This window comes from Syngnathoides biaculeatus, chromosome 3 (genome assembly GCF_019802595.1).
Source record: "Syngnathoides biaculeatus isolate LvHL_M chromosome 3, ASM1980259v1, whole genome shotgun sequence".
NCBI lineage: Eukaryota > Metazoa > Chordata > Actinopteri > Syngnathiformes > Syngnathidae > Syngnathoides > Syngnathoides biaculeatus.
In genome coordinates this window covers 34,806,366-34,827,860 of record NC_084642.1, presented here as the reverse complement: position 1 = coordinate 34,827,860, position 21,495 = coordinate 34,806,366, and the positions used below count along the sequence as shown (strand labels likewise).

Here is a 21,495-nt window from a genome sequence, read left to right as displayed (position 1 = left end):
GGGCTCATTGCTGTGACCCACAATATGCAGCATTTCCAGCGTACCTTGTTTCGCCTTCACAGACTCACAGTAAGCCAAGACCTTGTTTGATATTTCACCGTTCCTTTCACCTCACATTTTTGGATTCTGTTGCCTTTTCAGACTGCCTGCCAGTGTACCGATCTCAGAAATTTTGGGTCCTATCCCTTTTTCTGTCAGTGACAGAACTAACTGACCATGACATGGATGTAGCAGACTCAGACCCAGTGCGTAAAGCCCTTCAAGCACCGGGATTACTCATTGCGAATCAGGATGAACTTGCTGCCCTCCATCTTCATCTTAAGGGACGATCTGAGAAGCAGGACACTATGATGAGACAGGTGGATTCGCAGTCCAATGTTCTAATCGATATTGTTCAGAAGAAGGAATTAGCTGGTACAGCACATGATGCCGCCACTGTACCGCCATTTCCTATTGAATCAGTCACCATATCGCCACTTGTCACCTCCACTGCTTTCTACCCACACCTTTCTCCCCCAGAAAGATTCTCGTGAGACTTCGAGAACATCAAGCCGTTCATCACTTAATGTGAACTCCACGTTGAGCTGTAGGCAGCTGCCCTTCCTCATCGAGCAGGCAAAGATCGCTTTCACAGAAGCAAAGAGACAATCTTGTCTTTGTGGATTTTTATTACAAAAAGACAAATGTCTTTGCAAAGAGAGAAAAAAATTACACAAGTTTTACAAGTGGTCACCCCTTAGTAAAGAACAGACTAAAAATATTTTCATTACATTAAAGTGAGAGACAGAAAAAGACAAAACAAGCCAGTTATCTATGTCCAACTCTACTCAGTATTGTACACATGGAGCCAGGAGGAACAGCAACACATGAGGAACAGTCCGACCGAGAGAACCTAGAAGCCACAACAGGACAAAATCTGTGAAAGTTGAAAGTAGAACAAATATTTTTGATATATGAATATGTAAAACATAAACCTACAAACACAGTTTCCCCCATTTGACTTCAACCTAATCAATCCACGACTACTATATATATATATATATATATATATATATATATGTGCAGGGAGACGGGGGGGGGGGGGGGGGGGGGGCTTGGCCGGAGGAGCCAGCGGCAAAGGGCGATTCGGGCGTAGTCTGCTAATGTGGAATGTAGGGTACACCCTCATCGGCCTGGGCAGTTTCAGTGAGACTGCAACCGGGTTAATGATCTTGGTAATTGGGAAAAGGCCAACAAACCTGGGAGCAAGTTTGCGGGAGATCTTTGGTGGAGAGCCACACTCGCTGTCCCACCCTGAGTTCTGGTGTGGCCCTCCTCTTGCGGTCCGCTGCGGACTTGTAGGCACTGCTCATGCGCAGCAGCGTCCTTTGAGCTGCCTCCCAGGTTCGTTTGCAGCGTCGTACCACCGCCAGGGCCAACGGGACCGCGGAGTCTGTGGCCAGTGGAGGAAACAGGGACGGAGAATAGCCATGCACGATGTGGAGTGGAGCCATACCTGTTGAGGCGGAGGAATTGTGAGCATTCTCTACCCACTTGATGTGCTGGCTCCACGTGCTCTGGTCCCTGGATGCCAGGCCGTAGGCGGGAAATCTCACACACCGGGCAGGCGTTGATGAACTCCCTCACGTCCTAGCTGAGGTTGGGCCACCAGAACCTTTGTTCGACCACTGAACGCGTTTTTGCTATACCTGGGTGGCAGACTGCTTTGTTGGGATGGGCCCAGTTGACGACGTCTCCCCGGAGAGATGGAACGACAAAAAGCGATCAGACGGACAATCTGCGGCGGTGGCGTCTCTCCCAGGGCCTCCTTCACCCGCAACTCGACCGCCCAGGTGAAGCCGGACACGAAGCATGCCTCTGGCAGGATAGGAGCGGCCTCTGATTCCGTGCACTCCCCCTCGTGGATCTGTGAGAGTGCGTCCAGCTTCCCGTTCTCAGAGCCTGGGTGGAAGGACAGAGTAAAGTGGAAGCGGGTGAAGAACAGGGCCCACCTGGCCTGGCGGGCGTTCAGCCGCTTCGCGGTCTTCAGGTACTCTATGTTCTTATGGTCAGTGAAGACCACAAACAGCACTTGCGAGCCCTCCACCCAGTGCCGCCACACTTCCAACGCCGTCCTCACCGCCAGCAGTTCTCGATCTCCTCGTAGTTCCTCTCTGCCGGGGTCAGCTCCTCGACAGGAACGTGCACGGGTGGATCCTTCCATCCTTGGGACTTCTCTGAGACAACATGACTCCGATTCCTGAATCTGATGCGTCAACCTCCACCATGAACTGGTGATCTGGGTCCGGAACAATGATCTGCACTATGGTGAAACTCGTCTTAAGGTTGTCGAAGGCCTCCTGGCAGGTCCTGGACCATTCGACGACGTTGTGTGGTGAGGTGAGAGCGTGCAGAGGAGCAGCCACGGAGCGGAAGTTCCGTATGAACTTCCTGTAGAAATTGGCCAATCCCAAGAACCTCTGTACGTCCTTCCTGCTGGCGGGGGTGGGCCTCCGCAGCACCGCGTCGACCTTCCCGGAATCCATACGTATTTTCTCCTCTGCCAGGACGAAACCCAGGAAGGACACGCTTGGTAGAACTCACATTTGTCCATTTTCACAAACAGCTGGTGCTGAAACAGACGCCGGAGCACCTCTCTGACCTGTTGGATGTGAGAGTTCAGGTCTGATGAAAAGATTACAATATCGTCGAGAAACACAAATACGTTCTTGTTCAGAAACTCCCTAAGTACGTCATTAATGAAGTTTTGAAAGACGGCTGGGGCATTTGTCAGTTGAAAAGGCATCACAAGATACTCAAGATACTCATAATACCCTGTGGGAGTGTTGAACGCTGTCTTCCATTTGTCTCCTTCCCTCCTTCAAGTCCAGCTTGGTGAAGATCTGGGCTCCCTGAAGGAGTTCGAATGCCGTAGCGATCAGAGGCAAGGGGTACCGGTTCTTGACTGTGATGTCGTTCAGTCCTCGGTAGTCGATGTAGGGTCGCAGCGTGGAGTCCTTCTTTTTGATGAAAAAAAAACCCCGCACCAGCTGGTGAGGATGAGGGGCGAATGAGTCCGGCTGCCAGTGACTCCTCAATGTAGTCCCTCATGGCCTGGTGCTCTGGTCCTGTTAACAAGAACAGTTTCCCTCTGGGAGGTGAGATTCCTGGCACGAGTTCAATCGCGCAGTCGTATGACCAATGCGGTGGCAGAGATTTTGCCTAGGTTCAGAGAAAACCTCCCGCAAGTTGAGGTAGCAGGAGGGCACCGCAGTCAGCTCCGAGGCGGTACTAGGTTCTGTTAGCCAAACCGGCACGACTTGAATCCCCCCATTTTCCTGGACAACGAAACAACGTCTGCGACAGTCCTCTCCCCATGTCTTGATCTGACGCGTGGCCCAATCTATGTGCGGGTTATGCTCTTTGCCCAAGATGATGTCGCTGCTACGTGCGTTGAAGACATGAAAGCTAATACGCTCCGAGTGAGCGTCCGGAAAGCTCATACGTAACGTCTGGTCCGGTGTATAACCCGGCAAAGGAGCTTACCGTTGCCGGCATAGGCGTTACGAAGCTGTTGCGTGGGGAAGGTTGCTCCCCCCAGCGCCTCGACCACGCGAAGATTTATTAGGTTTGCATCCGACCCGGAATGAATGAACGCAGTCACAGTGCATGAACAGGAGTCTGTTCCCAAGGTGAGGTGAAGAAGTGACCTCCCTGACTCCACCGCGCTATACCACACACTCACCGGAGATCCTGATGTCGGGGAGCTTTGGTCGAACCGGGCAGCGGGCGATCAAGTGTCCCAGATGCCCGCAGTAAAAACAGTGACCTTCCCGTCGCCGACGCTCCTCCGCTGGCCCGTCGAGACCCTCCACCTGCATGGGTTCAGCCGTGGAGGGCAGCGTGGACGATTGGGCGGAGGTCGGACTGGGCCCCTCCCTCTCTCTTTCAGTCATCGCGGCTAGTTGACCCTGCATTACCAGGCGCTGGTCGACCTTGAGGGCCAATGCGATGAGCGCGTCCAGCGAAGGAGGGAGATCCACGGCGCTGAGAAGACCACGGATTTGAGGGGAAAGTCCCTGGAAAAAGGCATCGTGCAGGGCGTCCTCGTTCCATCGACTCTCGGCGGTGCGGATCCAGAACTCGATCGCGTAGTCTGAGACGCGACGACGGCCCTGGCGAAGCATCATGAGGGAGGCCACCGCTTTACGCTCCGGCGCTGTATACTGGAACACCTGGGTGAGTGCACAGATGAATGACAACCAGGAACGCCAAGTCTCTGAGTTACAACTCCATTCAGCTGTGGCCCATGCCTCCGCCCTTCCCGTCATGTGGGAAATGACATAGGCGATCCTGGAGTGGTCCGTGGGAAAGGCGGTTCAAGGCAGTTCAAAATGGAGATCGCACTAGGCGAGGAAAGGTTTGACGTTCCCTGAGTTGCCTGAGAATCGTTCCGGTCAGGTGAGCGGGGTTACACTGGTACGGGCAGAACCGGTGGCACCAGCAGAGTGGCCACCGTTGGCGTGGCAGCCGCGCTAGCCTGGGAGGCTAGCCACGGCTCCAGCCGGGCCCAGATCTCATGGAGCCGTTACCTGGAGAGCAGCCTCCTGCTCCACCAGGCGTCTGCCCTGGACTTGCAGGGAGCGATGGATATATTCTGAGTCGGCTGGGTCCATGTTTTGGCCTGATCGTTCTGTCACGAACGGGGCTCGAGGGCGGACACAAATGCACTACTCCAGAGACAAGCAGGCAGTACAGTGGTAACCTTTATTCGGTCCAAGGTCAGGGATCAGGCAGACAGTCCAAAATAGCAGAGATAATAGTAAGGGTAGTCAAGGGACAGGCGTGGGTTGGTACACGGAGAGCAGAAGTCAGGCAAACGGGAGTGTGGGAACGAAGCATCAAGGGCAACGATCTGGCGGAGAACTAGTCATCCCCTGGGTCCTATATATACTAAGAGTCATCAGCCGGGACAAGGTGCAGGTGTGCGCTGACTAATTGGCTGGCCACGCCCAGGTTGGGCAGGAAGCCAGGAGCATGATACTCTAGATCAGACAGGTTTCTGGGCTGTCTCTGAGAAACACAGAGTTTCTGCTCCCTCCAAAGATTTTCTATTGGGTTTAGGTTTGGAGACTACCGAGGCCACCCCAAAACCTTGATATACTTCTTACGGAGCCACTCCTTGGTTTTCCTGGCTGTATGCTTCAGGTCATTGTCATGTTGAAAGACCCAGCAACGACCCATTTTCATTGCTCTGACTGAGGGAAAGAGGTTGTTCACCAAAATCTCACAATACATGGCCGCGGTCATCCTCTCCTTAATACAGTGCAGTCGTCCTTTCCCATGTGCAGAAAAACACCGCCAAAGCATGATGCTATCACCCCCATGCTTCACAGTAGGGATGGTGTTCTTGGGAGGGTACTCATCATTCATCTTCCTCCAAACACGGTTAGTGGAATTATGACCAAAAAGTTCAATTTTGGTCTCATCTGACCACAAAAAGCAGGCTGTTCAAATATTTCTTTTCTTCACGCTAAAAGTTAAGCAAAACAACTAAATACTAAATATTAATGAACTAGAAGAAACTAAATCAAAGTAAGACTAAATTGTGGAAAATGAAACAGCAAATCATCATGCATCAACAAAACAACAACCCCACAGTTATCCAGAAATTCACACCACGAGTTTAAGAAATCTATCATAAACGTGTCGTCGTCAAGTATGTTGCAGATTGATCCAAAGATTTATGTTGTAGTAGGTGAAAGTATCAGAAGTAGAGGAAATTGAATGTAACCAAGAAAGGTCGCCATGGCTGTCACGTACAGTACAGGATTGTGACAACTGTCAAAGTGGGACCATCAATCCTTAGTTTGATCACAACAACCAATAAATGTTAGACCAGCAAGAAAAACCTTTGAAGATGTCATCATCACCTTCTTTTCTACTGCCGAGTTAGCCAAGTATGTGTGCATGTATGTGTCAGTTCAGGCAGAGGATTGGTCATTGTTCGGCTTTATTACCATTTTTTTGCTCCTCTACGACCTATCAACACGCAATCAGTTGCTAGCACTGAGCTAAAAGTTTAAGCCAAAAGTGAACCTTCTTTCTTAGAGGATACTCAGCCTTCAGACGCTCACCTTTATGATCTTGAAGAGCTTTATGGTCAATCATCGTAGAAGATGAAAGTGGAGGATTCAGGACAATTGGAGGCGCTGGGACCTGCACACAGTGTGATGCATAAACCCATATTGCCCTTTCAGGGACCTTCACTGTAGTGTTGGTCAGAATGAGAACTTGGAATGGGCCCAGCCAGCGTGGTCTCTGCAGTTTCCGCCAAAGTCACCGGGTTTGATGTCAAACAGGGAGGGATCCATCTACCGGCCTCGGTAGTGCCACCTGAACTTGTTTACTGACATCAGAAAACAGGAACAGGTTAGTCAAGATGTGAAATACCTGATCAAGTATTCCTCACAAAGGTGTTTGTCCATCGGCAAGCCTGGAGGATGCAGTCCAATATTCAGAGGGCCTGCAATCAGGGTCTCAAAAGGGGACAGATTGTGCCAAGGATGCACCCGGATCTTCATATACATCACGACAATTGGCAAACACTTAGTCAAATTTAATTCATATTTACTCAATTTAGCTTTTAGAATCCCATCATCTTTTTCTACTGGACCGCCAGACAGGGAATGGTAACTCCAATGTGTTTCAAGGTTAAATTGTAGTCAACACTTCATTTGTACTTCCGGTTGTCAAACAAAGTTTTATTTATTTATTTTTCCCCATCTGGGAATAATTAATAATACAATTATCAATGCTTTTCCCACTGTAGACACTCATGCATACTGGAAATACGTCAATCCATTTTGAAAACATGTCGACCATAACTCGACAATTTTTCTTCTTCTATTCACTGGGTGTCAATTCTATGAAGTCCATCATTACATGCTGTAATAGCCGTGTAGGTGGTGGATGTGCCGCCTGTTAACCAGAATTGAAGTGAGCACACGTGAAGAAAGATTTACAAAAATCGTCTGCGAACCCGCTTTTGTAAACCAATGACATTGCGCCGGAGAATCCATGCCCCCTTTTGAAACATGGTCCAACCCTTTGTGTCATTTTAGCGTAACAAAGGAAAAGACAAGGCAACCTTCAAGGCCCATTCAAATGCCATTCTCAAAAGTCACTTGGCACTGTCGCCAAACAGCACATTCAGCAGGAGTAGATAGTGTGTGAAAGTCAGTGAGAAAGAGGGAGGGTGAAGGGTGGAGAGGGAACAGATGAGGTAGAATGAAGGAAGAGCGAGGCGTGATGCTGCATCTGCGGTGGGGTCCGCACGTGCATTTCTTTGAGAGACAGAGTCATAAATGTGAGTGTGTCCTGCGCATTTACACACCGCTATAAAAAGCTATCAGAAGGAGAGCATCGGGGAGAGCTTCACCCTTGTTATGATGAAGAATTGTCTGCTATCACATTTTTTAAAAATTGTGGTGGCGCCAGAGGGCGACAAAGTCATGTACGCCAGCAAAAGCATAGCGGGAGTCTGTGTACGGTATATGGTGACGGATGCTCCTTCCGCCAAACGACAGCCCTCTTTGAGTGCCACCAACTCAGCTGCTTATCAAAAGTAATGTGAAGGGAGTGGTGACGAAGCCACGACTCAAAAATCATAAAACCAGTCCAAAGCTGCTGCAGCAGGAACAAGTATCAGGATCTCGCGAAATATCAATCAATCAAATCAATCAAAAGCCTTTATTATCATTGTATGACTGCATAAAATGAGATAACGGGCGCTTCTCCACAAGGTGCTTAAAGCAATAAAATAAAATATGCTAAAATAAAATAGAAGAACATCTTAAATAATCTCCCCCTTCCTGGCCCCAGGACATCTGTGGGCCTTGCAAATTTGGGTGCAATAAACAAATGAGCGCAGATTTGGAACTAGAACCCCAGGTGAGGTGGCTGATTGTGAAATCACCAAATGGCCATATCATTACTTTGAAGTAGACCTTACAGTTCCTTTGAAGTTGCTTACTCAGGGAGTTTGTCCATTTTACTTTCTAAACTCAGACCTTAATTCTCCTCACTCAGGTTTTATTTTATAGAATTCCAAAATACAATACAAAAGTAACTCAGATAAAACTATTTACAATCAAGGCACAGTTACTGCTAAAGGAACTTAAATAAATAAATAAATAAATAAATAAATAAATAGGGGTATTTTTCAGTCTATTCCCCAGGTCCAGACATTGGAAAGATTATTACCAATTTGTACTCCACTGTTGCTCAGAGAACGAAGAAAAGCAAAAAAGAAAGTGCAGTTGCATAATTTTAGATTACGTTAGGAGTTCATGGAGGGTGGCTAAGTGGTCAGGAAGAGCTCCTGGAAGACTGGACTACTTCAGTCAAGGTGATCAGAGAGACAAGCAAGAGAATACTTGGTGTATCTTCTGGTAGGGAAGGGGGGAATGAGACTTGGTGGTGGAACCCCAAACTACAGAAAGTCATACAAGAAAAGAGGTTAGTACAGAAGTGGGATACTGAGAAGACTGAGGAGAAGCAAAAGAATACATTGAGATGCAACGCGGGGCTATGGTAGAGGTAGCGAAGCCTAAACAAGAGGCATATGATGACATGTACACCAGGATGGACATGAAAGAACGTGATAAGGACCTCTAGAGGTTAGCCAGACAGAGGGACAAAATTTTAAGGATGTGCAGCAGTAAAGGATGATTAAGGATAGAGATGGAAATGTGTTGCTAATAGTGTGATAAATAGTTGTAAATAATACTTTGACAAGTTGATGAATGAAGAAAATGAGAGCGAAAAAAGAGTAGAAGAGGCAAGTGTGATGTACCAGGAAGTGGCAATGATTAGTAAGGGGGAAGTCAGAAAGGCACTAAAGAGGATAGAAAACGGAAAGGCAGTTGTCTTGATGACATACCTGTGGAGATATGGAAGCAATTTGGATAGGTTGCTGTGGAGAGTTTGGCCAACTTGTTAAACGGAATACTATAGTGGGTGAGAAGATGCCAGAAGAATGGAGGAAACGTGTGGTAGCTCCCATTTTTAAGAACAAATGTGATTTACAGAATTGTAGGAACCATAAAGAATAAAGTTCAAGAGCCACACAATGTCCATCCTTCCATTTTTTTTTTTTTTTGCCACTTATCCTCACGAGGGCCACGGGGACTGCTGGAGCATATCCCAGCTGTCAACGGGCAGGAGGCGGGGGACACCCTGAGCTGCTTGCCAGCCAATTGCAGGGCACATGGAGACAGACAACACTCAGACTCACAATCACACCCAGGGGAAATTTAAACTGTCCAATTAATATTGCATGTTTTTGGGATGTGGGAGGAAACCAGAGTGCCCCGGGAAAACCCATGCAGGTACGGGGAGAACATGCAAACTCTACACAGGTGGGGCAGGGATTGAACCCGGGTCCTCAGAACTGTGAGGCCAGCGCTTTACCAGCTGATCCAACGTGCCGCCACACAATGTAATTATGGGAAAGAGTAATGGACGCTGGACCCAGGAAAGAAGTATCTGCGAGCAACAGTATGTTTTCATGCCTAGACAGGGTACTGCAGATGCATTATTTGCCTTGAGGATGCTAGTACAGAGAAGGTTAGAAGGAGCTAAATTGTGTCTTTGTGGATCACGAGACAGCCCATGACAGCGTATCAAAAGAGGAACTGTGGTACTGCATGCCTAAGTCTGATGTGGGAGAGAAATATGTTAGAATAATACAGAACATGTATGAAGGCAGCAGAACAGTGGTGAGGTGTGCCGTAGGTGTGACATAGGAATTTAAGGTGGAGGTGGGACTACATCAGGGATAAGCTCTGAGCCCCTTCCTGTTTGCAGTGGTATGGATAGTCTGACAGATGAGATTAGACTGGAATCCTCTTGGACCATGATGTTCGCAGATGATATTATGATCTGCAGTGAAAGTAGGGAGCAGGTAGAGGAACATTTAGAAAGGTGGAGGTATGCACTAGAAAGGAGAGGAATGAAGATTAGCTAAAGTAAAACAGAATATATGTTCAAGAATGACAGGGGTGGAGGGGGAAGAGTGAGACGCCAGGGAGAAGAGATCACGAGGGTGGACGACTTCAAATACATGGGGTTAACAATCCAGAGCAACGATGATTGTGGTAAGGAAGTGAAGAAATGTGTCCAAGCAGGTTGGAGCACCTGGCGGAAGGTGTCTGATGTGTTTCGTGACAGAAGAGTCTCTGCTCAGATGAAGGGAAGAACTTATAAAACAGTGGTCAGGCCAGCCATGATGTATGGATTAGAGACAGTGGCATTGAAGAGACAACAGGAAGCAGAGCTAGAGGTGGCAGAAATGATGTTACGGTTCTCTCAAGGAGTGAGTAGGTTGGATAGGATTAGAAATTATCTCATTAGAAGGACACCCAAAGTTTGATGTTTTCGAGACAAAGTTCGATAGAGCAGACTTTGATGGTTTGGACATGTCCACAGAAGAGAGAGCGAGTATATTGGTAGAAGGGTGTTGAGGATGGAGCTGCCAGGCAAACGAGCGAGAAGAAGACCAAAGAGAAGGTTGTTGGATGTTGTGAGGGAAGACATGAGGGCAGGTTGCATTAGAGAGGATGATGGAGGAGCTAAGCTTACATGGAAAAAGATGACGCACTGTGGCGACACCCTAACGGGACAATCTGAATGGAAAAGAAGAAACTGGTAAATCCCAGATTTTGCTTTTATGACTGGTTTTGCTCTTCCCACTCCCCATTTTTCAAAAGTGCTTCTATTTATCAAAATATTTGAATGTCTTCTAAATTGTCAGGCTCTCGAACCCCTAATTGTTGGGTCTTGTGGACACGAACCCCTCACCGTCAGATCTTGAGGCACCAACCCCCCTTACTGAATTCAAGCCCAGGAACTCTATCCCTCACTATCAGTTTCTGTCACGTCCCATCGGAACGAGAGGTCGGACCCAAATGCAGGAACTCGGAAGACGCAAGGTAGTTCAAGAAGAGACACGTTTATTGTACGCAGAGGTCGGGGATCCAGCAGGCAGTCCGGTGCAGCAACGGTAGTTGTGACGTCGGGCGAGAGAGCAGATGAGCGGGCAGGCAGGAGTCGGTACACGGGAGAAACAGTCAACGCAGGCAGAAGTCTCAAGGAGTCAGGCTTACAGGGTTGGTCGGAGAACGGACGAAGGTCGGTACACACAGGTTCAGTCAGGAATACGAGAGTGCTGGAACGGGACATAAAGCTCAACGAACTGGCCGAGGACCGTCACCGTCGTCACCGGGTCCTATATATACGGGGGATGATCAGGCCGCATGAGGCACAGGTGTGTGCCTCCCAATCAGCGCAGCCGCACAGCTCGTGCTGAAGCGGCAGGATCATGACAGTTCTTGTGGGACTGAAACCCTCACTGAATTTAAACCTGGGCCCTCGAACCCCACACTGAACTTTAAGGTACAAACTATAAACCTTAATAAATGCAATATGGGGAGAGCAACTAACAATACCTCCTAATGCAAAGACAACATTGTTCCCATCAGAAAAAAAGGAATAAATGATACCATTCTTTACCATAGTTCTTTGTTCTAGCTCGTTTCGAATCCTGAGCTCATGGCCAATACAGGAAGGCAGGAAGGAAGTCCCTTGTCCTAATTCTCAGGTAAGGGCAGGACTAGTGTCCCAGATGATCAGTCACTGGTCTAAAGAGGCCTTGGATAGGCTATCAATCCTGGAATCTCACTTCTGACACCACCTGTTTTGCCAAAATCTTTTTCTGACACCATAAGCAAGGAGACAATCTTGTCTTTGTGGATTTTTGTTACAAATAGATGGGGAAGTCTTGGCAAAGAGAGGAAAAGGTGCATGTCTTACGAGTTGCCACCCCTTACTAAAGATCAGACTAAATGTCCTTTCGTGATACTAAAGTAAGGGAGACAGAGAAAGACAAAATACAGTTAACTATGTTACAGCTGTACTACGTACTGTACACATGGAGCCAGTAGGAACACCAACACACTAAAAGCCACAACCGGACAAAATCTGTGAAAATTAAAGGTAAAAGTAATCAAATTCATATTTGGTATATATGTGGATGTAAAACACAAATCTACCAACACACAACTGTTCCAGTATTCCACACTAGGTCATGAGGTAGCTAGCTCCCTGATCACTTTCCAGCAAGGCAAGCGCAGGGTGTCAGATTGCATGATTGAATTTTACATCCTAGCGGCTGAAAGATAATGGAATAACAGGGCACTACTCAAAGCAGTTTTTTCAAGGACTATTCCCTGCTATCAAGAATCATTCGGTCCAACTACAACTCCTAACGAACTTGGACACACTCATCAGATTTGCCATCCAGATGGATGGAAGGCTCTTCGATCACGAGCTGGACAGGATGCATCACTGCACACTGGAAGAACAAGCCTCGATGTCCAGCTGAACAAAGGCAAAACACCTGTTGCCATTCTTAATCCACTGGCCAGGGCCACCACGGACGAACCCATGCATCTAGGCAGGTTCCGTCTCTTGGAACGTAAACACTAACTGAGGGAAGGCTACTCCTGCTGACAGTTGGGTCATTCTGTGAGCAGCTGTCATGTCAAAGCTGCCGTTGCTCCTAACAAAGATATGGGAACGGTGAGTCTAAATCTCATTAAGAAAATACCTACACATGTTCTTCCTTAACTGACAATATGCTCCCCGGATCAAGAAATTCATACGTCAGTAGTCATTAACTCTGTTCTGATGGAAACTTAGTCAACTCTCTCCTCATTAGGCATGAGCTTCTAAACTCAAACGACATTGCAAATTCTTTGCTGCAGACAGCATTTTTGGGGGCAAAATTACTCACTGCTCCCAAACATTCACACTGATATTGCCTGATTGTCACTCAGAACAGATTAGTTTTCACATTTTTGATGCTATGAATAATGATCTTATTTTAGGGAACCCTTGGTTGAAATTACATAACCCCCATATTGATTGGTCCTTTGGGCATGTTATGTTCTGGGGCACCAGTTGCCCCCAGACCTGCTTCAAGCCACTGTGTGTTGTTAAAGGATACAATATGTCTCTAATGAAATTCCACAGACCCCAGCTGAGGATTGTCAGGGGCGTGGGCAGGCCACTGCCCTGTGCATGGGTGCCCCCGGGAGTAGTTCCTCATCTGCACCTTACTGGCTCCAATTGTGCCATGTGTTTTAGCCTTGTGTTTTGTATTAATAGTTGCCAGTTTGTTGTATGAGACTGCATTAGTCTGTTTGAGTATACGAGCTTCTTGTTGTGCATTTGCCTCGTTGTCCGGGCCAGAGTTCCTGCGCTACCCCAGCCAAGTCTAGTTAAGTCTTGTTTTTGCCTAGTAGTTATAACGATGACCTTTTCATATTTTTGGACCTCGCCTTTTGCCAAGCATTTTTGTGTCTTTGCCTTGGTTGTTCCTGTGTATGACCTCTTCCTGGAATAAAACTACCCTCAAAACCATGGCACTGCCTCAAAGTCCTGCATTTGGGTCCTGCACCTTATCCCATGTTTGTGACAGAGATTCTGACTTGTCTCAACTGCCCACCTGTTACAATGACATTAAAGAAGAGTTTGCTAAATCCCTTCCACCCCACAGACCTTATACTCCCTGGAACCACACCTCCATGAGGTAGCGTGTTCTCTCTCTCCGGTCTGGAACACAAGGCTATGAAAGAGGACATGGAAGAAACACTGGCAGCCGGAATCTTTTGCCCTTCTTCATCCCTCGCCAGAGCGGGATTTTTCATTGTGGAAAAGGAGGACAAGACCCTGCAACCCTGCATTGATTACCGGGGTCTTAACGTCATAACTGTGAAAAACAGGTACCCCCTTCCCGTCATCTCCACTGCCTTTGAGCTCCTAAAGGGGGCCAAAGTTTTCACCAAACTAGACTTGAGGAATGCATATCATCATGTTAGGATTAGGGTTCTGCACTAATGGAAAAACGCATTCAACACACCGAGAGGAAATTATGAATATCTGTTTATGACTTTTGGACTAACCAATCGCCCTGCTGCTTTCCAGAATTGTGTCTTGTGTGACATGTTGAATGTGTATGTTTTTGTATATTTGGGTGACATTTAGATATTTTTCCCGGATGAAAAGACTCAGATTGTTTAGTCTCATTCTGTGTTGCGGCGGCTGTTGCAAAATCAACTCTTTGTTAAGGCTCAGAAATGTGAGTTCCACAAGAGTCTTTTCTGGGTTTTGTGCTGGCTCAAGGTGAAATCAGAATTAAACCTTGCAAAGTAGAGAGTGTGTCTAATTGGCCCATTCCCATGTCACGTAAGGACGTACAAAGGTTCTTTGGGTTTGCAAATTTCTCCAGAAAATTCATTGGAAACTTCAGCTCAATAGCCTCGCCTTTGCATGATCTTACCTCTCCACACAGTGTGTCAGGCAGCTTTTCAGAATCTTTACCTCCACTCCACTCATCACCTTGCCAGATCCCAAACAGGAGTTTATTGTAGAAATTGATGCATTTGATGCTTGAATAGGAGCAGTCTCAAGAATGATAAGTTACATCCATGCACTTACCTCTCTGAAAAACTGACTCCAGCCAAAACAAATAATGACATAGATTACTGTGAACTGCTGACTGTCAAGGTGGCTTTGGTGGAGTGGAGGCACTAGCTAGAAGGAGCTCAGGCCCCATTTTTAGTATGGACAGATCACAAGAACCTTGAGTACCTTAAGTCTGCTGAGAGATTGAATGCTAGGCAGACTAGCTCTATTTTTCATTAGATTTTACTTCGTGCTCTCCTACCGACCTGGTTCCAAGAATGCTAAACAAGGTGCTCATACAACTTAAAGGCAATAGTGCCAATTTGAAATGTTACCAAATACTAATGAAATGTACTGTATATACAGTTTTGTCTTTGAAAACAAAGTTATAAAACGTTATGTCCAAAAAAACATTTAATATTTTCACATACAGCAAATATAAATCCATTTGGTAATCCTAATTGGTCTGAAATAGCAAGAGCTTTGTCTAACTTGTCTAAAAAATGAAAAAAAAAAAAAAAAAAGCATTTGAAATGCCACCTCATGCTGACCATTCAATTTCTTACAAATGTGCAGTTCCCACAGACATTTGCTATGTGTGTGCTTTAACCATATGTTACTGATAAGTCTGTGAGTTTTGTTCTCAACTCTGATAATCCATATTTGATTTCCCAGATGTAAAAGCATATAAAAACCCAGGCAAAAACTTCTGGTGTCAAGTCCCCACAGAGAATCCAAGGTGAGATCATGCATTTTTGTTGTTCATGTAATGCTCCATAATCAGTCACTGTCCATAAGTAGTCTTTTTCCTTTATGGTACTTATCTGTATACTGTATGTCCTGCAGGTCTGCTCGAATGGCTTTTTTCAAGTTCTCAGCTCTGGCTGTTTTGTTGCTGTCTGCCCACTGTTGGGCTGACATCGAGGTAACTAAAATTAACAAGTGTCACAAACAAGAACCATTTTTCAGCTGTATAATCAATCATAATATCATAATACTCTTGTAACAGTAGTTATGACAATAGGACTGGAACACTAGAATTGTGATATCAGCAGGAAATTGTTTTTCATTCTTCTAACAACCTTATTCTGATTTGCTTTATTAAATCACTCATTTATCACTCATCTGTAATGCGTGAGATGTTTAATTTGAGTTAGTAAGTTATCAACCTATCTGGTTAGAATGTCTGGCTCACATTTCTGAGGACCGGGGTTCAAATCCTGCCCCTGCCTGTTTGAAGTTTGCGTGAGTTTTCTCCGGGCACTCTGGTTTCCTCCCACATCCCCCAAAAAACATATTAATTGCAACCCTGACTCTTAGTTGCCCGTAGATGTGAATGAGTGTACGAATGGTTCTTAGATTATATGTACCCTGCGATTGACTGGCAACCGGTTGTATTTAAGAGAGTTAGGTTAGGTTCCGACCCTCATACGAACTTTGTGAGGATAAGCGGCTCAGAAATTGGATGGATGGAAGTTATCAAATGTACTCAAGTTCCTTCCTCTATGAAAGGCAAAAATGAGCTCCCAAACCCCATACATGGCCATTGTAAAGCCAAAAATAAACAATAAAATAAATAAAATTTCTCTGAAAATCTATGCTGATTTAAAATTTAAACTTGTGAAATAGTGGAGTGATTCCCAACTCGTGTGCTGTGGCACATTGGTGTGACGTGAGAGCTCTTCTAGTATGCTGCAGGACATGATCTAAATTCACTTAGTTGGCCAAAATATTATTTATTTTCACCAAATAGTGTATCTTTGTTCATCTATCTATGGCAGCGGCATATTAAGACAGACAGAAAAAATAAATGTGCTTCTATTTTATGGCAGAAAGTTTATAATTGCCTTATCCACGTTTTGTGACATTTTTGTTTGGTGGTGAGCTATGAGAGTTTTCAAATGTAAGATCTGTGCCTTGCCTCAATAAAGGTTGGGAATCACTGAAATAGTGGATGCAGTGTCATTTGGAATTATGTTCAGATAGCTTTCATGTCTCTGCAATTACTCTTTATGATTTGGTAGATTTTATTTGTTTCACTTTTCTAATACCTCATTTTCCCTCCCATTCGTTCTATATTGCTGTGCTACACAAACAGGAAGGTATGTATCAAATGTAATTCCCTTGACTAACTTAAGACAGTATAACACCTGCTCCAAGTGAAATTATATTTGTGTTTTAAACAGATGATTTTGCAGAAGATCTGAGTGATCTTTCTGTGTCTGAAATTCTGGAGAGAGCCAACAGTAATCATAGTGAGTGTCAGCCAGTATATTCTCTGAGGAAAAGTTCAACAAAGAATCAGCAGGCTTTGAACAGGGTATATGATGTATTTCAGTCCGTTCAGCCGATGAGCCATTACTGATTGAAGGAGACATTGCCATCGACAATGATGCAGAGAGAAATGCTGACCCCTGCACCGCTCGTGGTTGCACATGGCGCAAGTCGACTGATGGAAAGGTCTACATTCCCTATTACATCACCAATCACTTCTGTAAGTGAATTTTTCTCATAGTCATTCGGTGAACTTTTTGACTGTATTGTATTACCTCTATTATCGTCGTGTGTGTCAGAAGTGTATGATTTAGCTTTGACTAGAATGCTGAAGGAAGTGTAGGGTTATACAGCCCATGTTTATTTATGGATAAATTCCCATTGGGCAACTTGCTTGCTTGCTTTGTTGAGTTAAATGCAGCAGTTAACCCGATATCAATGTAAACAAAATGTGTGAACAACAACAAAAAATGGTATAGTACTGGGGTCGCTCTAGACTCTAGAGCCTTTTAGTTTATTTTAATAATACTAATTTGGTTCATCTCATGGTGTGGCTCAATTGAGCATGTGCAAACACAGAAAATGTATTGGTGTAACTTGTCCGAGAGCTGCTCCAAAAAGTGCTTACTGTTGTAAAAGGACAACGTTAATAAAATGTCTTTCTAAAAGACAACCATGAGTCTACAACACAACACAGCTCAGAATACCATGATGACAATAGTAATTCCCTGATAGCATTTACTGTTGTGCTATGAAACAAATACTAAATGCTGCTTCATCATGCTGCTAGCATCCCGTGAGAAGGCCATTATCACCCGCGGACTGGAGTCCTTCTCTTCATTTTCCTGCATCCGCTTCAGGCCCACCAGAAGCAGCGACCGTGACTGGCTGAGTATCGAGTCCCAGAATGGGTATAAAAATGAAAAATAGGAATAATTTATTTGAAAAGCTTTTCATAGTTTTTAGTTCTGATCAACATCACCCTTATTCTGTGCAGATGCTACTCTTTTGTCGGCCGTCGTGGTGGTAAGCAGGTGGTTTCTCTGGCTCGCCGAGGATGCCTTTACCATGGCACCGTCCAGCACGAGCTGCTCCATGCGCTTGGATTCAATCACGAACAGACACGCAATGACAGAGACAACCATATCAGGGTTCTACTGCAGAATGTTCAGTCTGGTAATGGAGTCAAAATCCTATGAAATCAAATGTTAAATAATACAGTATTTAGTAATTGTCTTCAAACAAGAGTGTAACTCATTTCTGTCACCAGCCATGTTTCTTTCAGAGGGCCATTATGACTGTGAAACCATATAAATGATTAACTGCGTCATGTGATTGCATTTACGGAACAAATTGATGGATAGCCAAAATCAAATCAGAAGTTGAGAAGTTTGCTCAGTTACTGTAATGTAACAAAAAAATGCATGAAGTATTTTTTACATTTATTAGATATGACAATTGAAAATTTTGATACAGAATTTTGCAAGTCTCACAGAAGTCAGTGCATGTGATTTGCTTTCGCTGCCCATATAATGTGGCAGACCTGGCTGAATCTGGCCCCCGAGCCTTGTGTCTGGCACCTGTGTCCGAAATTGTCACGTTTGACTTATGAGTCTTCTGAATTCAAATGACACAAACAAACTTTTTTTTTTTATTTGTTCTTCAGGAATGGAGCACAATTTCAGGAAGATTGCCACTCTCAACCAGGGCACTTCTTATGACTACAACTCTGTTATGCAGTACCACAAGTATGACCTACTACTTGTTTGTTTTGTAAAAGGGCCCTGACAGGGTTTTGGGGCCATGTGTGTAAAATAAGAGATCTCTTCCATGACTCTGCTGTGTGTGCGCAATGGCGCCATGTTTTGGTCTTAAAGTGCTTTGTGTCATGTTACAGGTATGCTTTCTCCAAGAACAACCAGCCCACCATGCTTCCCATCCCTAACGCTAACGTATCCTTTGGCAATGCTAAGGAGATGAGCCGCGCTGACATCGCCAGGCTCAACACACTGTACAAGTGTTGTGAGTGTCCAACTTAGCCTACAAGATCAACAATATACAGTAGTTATTATATAAACTATAATCTTTCTGTGATGTTCACTGTTTCAGAAGAAGCCTTTTCTCAAAGTGATAACTGCGGGTTCAAGGGAGGAATATTCCCCCCATCTTCAGGAGCAACTGGGTGACAGAACTCCAGTTGTGGACTCAAAAGCAAACTCAGTGATTTCGCAATAAAGTTACATGAACAAGATTGTGTGTCAGTGAATTGTGTGCCATTGATTTTTTTAATCAATAATAATTAAGTCTTATCATATAGCGTTTCGTATCATTCATCCATCCATCCATTTTCAAAGACGCTTATCAATCAGTTCAGGGTGTTCCCCACCTCTCACCTGAACATAGCTGTGATAGACTCAAGCATGTGCGTGACCCTAGTGAGGATAAGCAATATGGAAAATAGATGGATGGACAAATATTTTCCACAATAAAACCTTGTCCTTTGGGGAGGTGTTTGCAACTTTTACGATTAGACTACGCAATGGATTAACCATCACATTTCCTCTGTTAGTACTCACTGAAGTTTTAATTTTACATTTTTGCATCATCCCATGCTCTGTAAAAAAATATTTTCAGTGTAATCTATAAATATCTTCTAAAAATGACATGATTATTTTAGCTAGGTGAAGAACCATAAAACTAAGTTAAAATTTACCTGGACTTTCTATTTGACAACAATAAAAAGTGTTACCAAGAAAAATTGAATAAAAACCACCTATAAGCCATTGGTTCAACAATAAGCATCATGTGATACATGCATGTCAAACAAATGCACAAATTGGCTGACTTGTCATCAGCTGATCAGCACAAAATGGTGTCACACATTGGTGACACCAGATCATTCTTATTGATTCTTAGGTAGGGAATCAACAAAGAAGCAAACAAAATGACAAATGAAAAATAAAATGTATAATGTAAGGTATAGCATACAATGATAGAGTCAAACAAGCTTAGCTAAAAGTTGATCATTATTTAGATGGTCCTGCTTGTATTATGAGTGTGTCAGGTAAGGTTAGTAGGGTATATGTGGATTTCACTTCATAAAAGCGTGTCTGAAGGTTGTCTGGAAAGCGAGGATTTCCCGGCCATGATCAGAAAAAAAATTGGAAGATATCTTTGTAGGTATCTCACTGTTCGCCTAATTGAGACGTCCCATAAATAAGTGGGCATCACACTTGCTACTGCTAAAATAAGTGCTAGGCAGCTGTAGTAATGGGCAACGCAGTTCTTTTGAGTTTACTGCGTCACTCAAATCAGTTCTTTAAAACGATTAGTTCCAAAGATTCGTTCACTGAATTGCTCAGTTCTTTTTCATGAAAATTATTCAACTTACATCCTAGTTAAGGTCATCATCCATCCCTGAGGATTTGTTCGTTGTTTTTGTCACGTATTGTTATTTAGGAAAGCTGAGCAGTTTAACCCTAGAGAACCCATGGGGTCACATATGACCCAGTGTAATGAAGGGCCCACTGTATAAACACAACGCACCACAGTTACTCTTTTTACCCTTAAAGCTCAAAGTCTCACATGTGTCTCCATTAAATGCATTGTTTTGGGGTAGTTAAGGCCCACTGGGACATATGTGACCCATTTTCTAAACCAGAAGTAAATTAGTACATTTTTCCAAATATGATGTTTTTGTGTTCCTTTGTGTTCCTTTGACACCTATTGATTAATTTAGTTAGTACATAAAATTTCAAGAGGATTTCGATGTCTTGGGTTCTCTAGAGTTAAAAAAAAAAACAATAGCTAAATGATCACCTACCTATCTCTTTCTCAGCAAACTCTCAGACATCTGGGTTTGGTTGAGAGCCGTGAACATGCGTGGAGCGACCTGTTACTGAGCATCTTTCCATGTCCCCTGATGTCCAGCTAGGCTCTCTCCAGCCAGTGTGACCTTTCTGCATTCCACCACACTGTGATTGTCATCTGATTGTGAAAAGTATCTTTAACAGTCTTGAGAAGCACGATGTAAATTTAATGTACTATTATTATCCAGCCATTCTTTATCTGAGCCTCTTATCCTCACAACGGTCATGGAAGTGCTGGACCCTATTCCAGTAAACTCCGGGCTGGAAGCGGGGTACACCCTGAACTGGTTGTCAGCCAATCGCAGGTCACATAGAGACAAACACACTTTCACACTCACAATCACACTTACAGGTAATTTAGAGTCTCCAATTAATGCATGTTTTTTGGGATGTGGGAAGAAACCGGATTGCCCGGAGAAAACACACGCAAGCACGGAGAACATGGAAACTCCGGGATTTGAACCCTGGTCCTCAGAACTCTCAGGCCAACGCTCCACCGTGCTATAAGTATGGAACACCAATTCACTGAACAAATCTCTTTTCAGTTCTTCAATTCCTCAGTACAGTACACCAGTTCACTGAACAATTGCTCAGTTCCCTTGAGTTCCTCACCCACCTGGATGCCGCTGCCTGATGCTGGTTGCTCATTGGTCATTCACTGGAGTTTCAGAAGTGAGTCACAGAAAGCTTACTGCAGTTCCATTTCTGCAATAAGATGACCAGCTGGGATTGGCTACAGCACTTCTGCAATCCCCATGAGGAGAAGCGGGTCAGAAATTGGATTGATCAATATTATTATAATATCATCAACCTTGTCTACCCTGTCGGTCCTCCAGTTTTAATG

The 21,495-nt window shown here is 44.8% G+C and overlaps 1 protein-coding gene across 3 annotated transcripts; it reads left to right on the top strand.

Moving 5' to 3' along the window:
- The first annotated feature begins 7,228 nt into the window (after positions 1-7,228).
- Positions 7,229-19,033, top strand: LOC133498556 (hatching enzyme 1.2-like). 3 transcript variants are annotated; one of them, XM_061815554.1, is made up of 10 exons: positions 7,229-7,348; positions 15,184-15,247; positions 15,355-15,434; positions 16,692-16,763; positions 16,847-17,002; positions 17,573-17,693; positions 17,780-17,958; positions 18,449-18,530; positions 18,680-18,804; positions 18,892-19,033. In XM_061815554.1, coding segments are annotated over exons 1-10 (960 nt in total). In that variant the 5' UTR covers positions 7,229-7,269; the 3' UTR covers positions 18,894-19,033. The 3 variants fall into 3 exon arrangements, with proteins under 3 accessions (XP_061671538.1, XP_061671537.1, XP_061671536.1); XM_061815553.1 differs by lacking the exons at positions 7,229-7,348; positions 15,184-15,247; positions 15,355-15,434 and adding an exon at positions 16,401-16,610 and having other exon boundaries at positions 16,695-16,763; positions 18,895-19,033; XM_061815552.1 differs by lacking the exons at positions 7,229-7,348; positions 15,184-15,247; positions 15,355-15,434 and adding an exon at positions 16,417-16,610 and having other exon boundaries at positions 16,695-16,763.
- Positions 19,034-21,495: the final 2,462 nt, after the last annotated feature.

Coding starts and splice junctions, on each gene's coding strand:
- LOC133498556 (XM_061815554.1), top strand. CDS start 7,270: ATGAAGGAAGAGCGAGGCGTGATGCTGCATCTGCGGTGGGGTCCGCAC. Junction 16,764..16,846: donor GAGAGCCAACAGTAATCATA/GTGAGTGTCAGC, acceptor GATGTATTTCAG/TCCGTTCAGCCGATGAGCCA. Junction 18,531..18,679: donor TCTGTTATGCAGTACCACAA/GTATGACCTACT, acceptor GTCATGTTACAG/GTATGCTTTCTCCAAGAACA.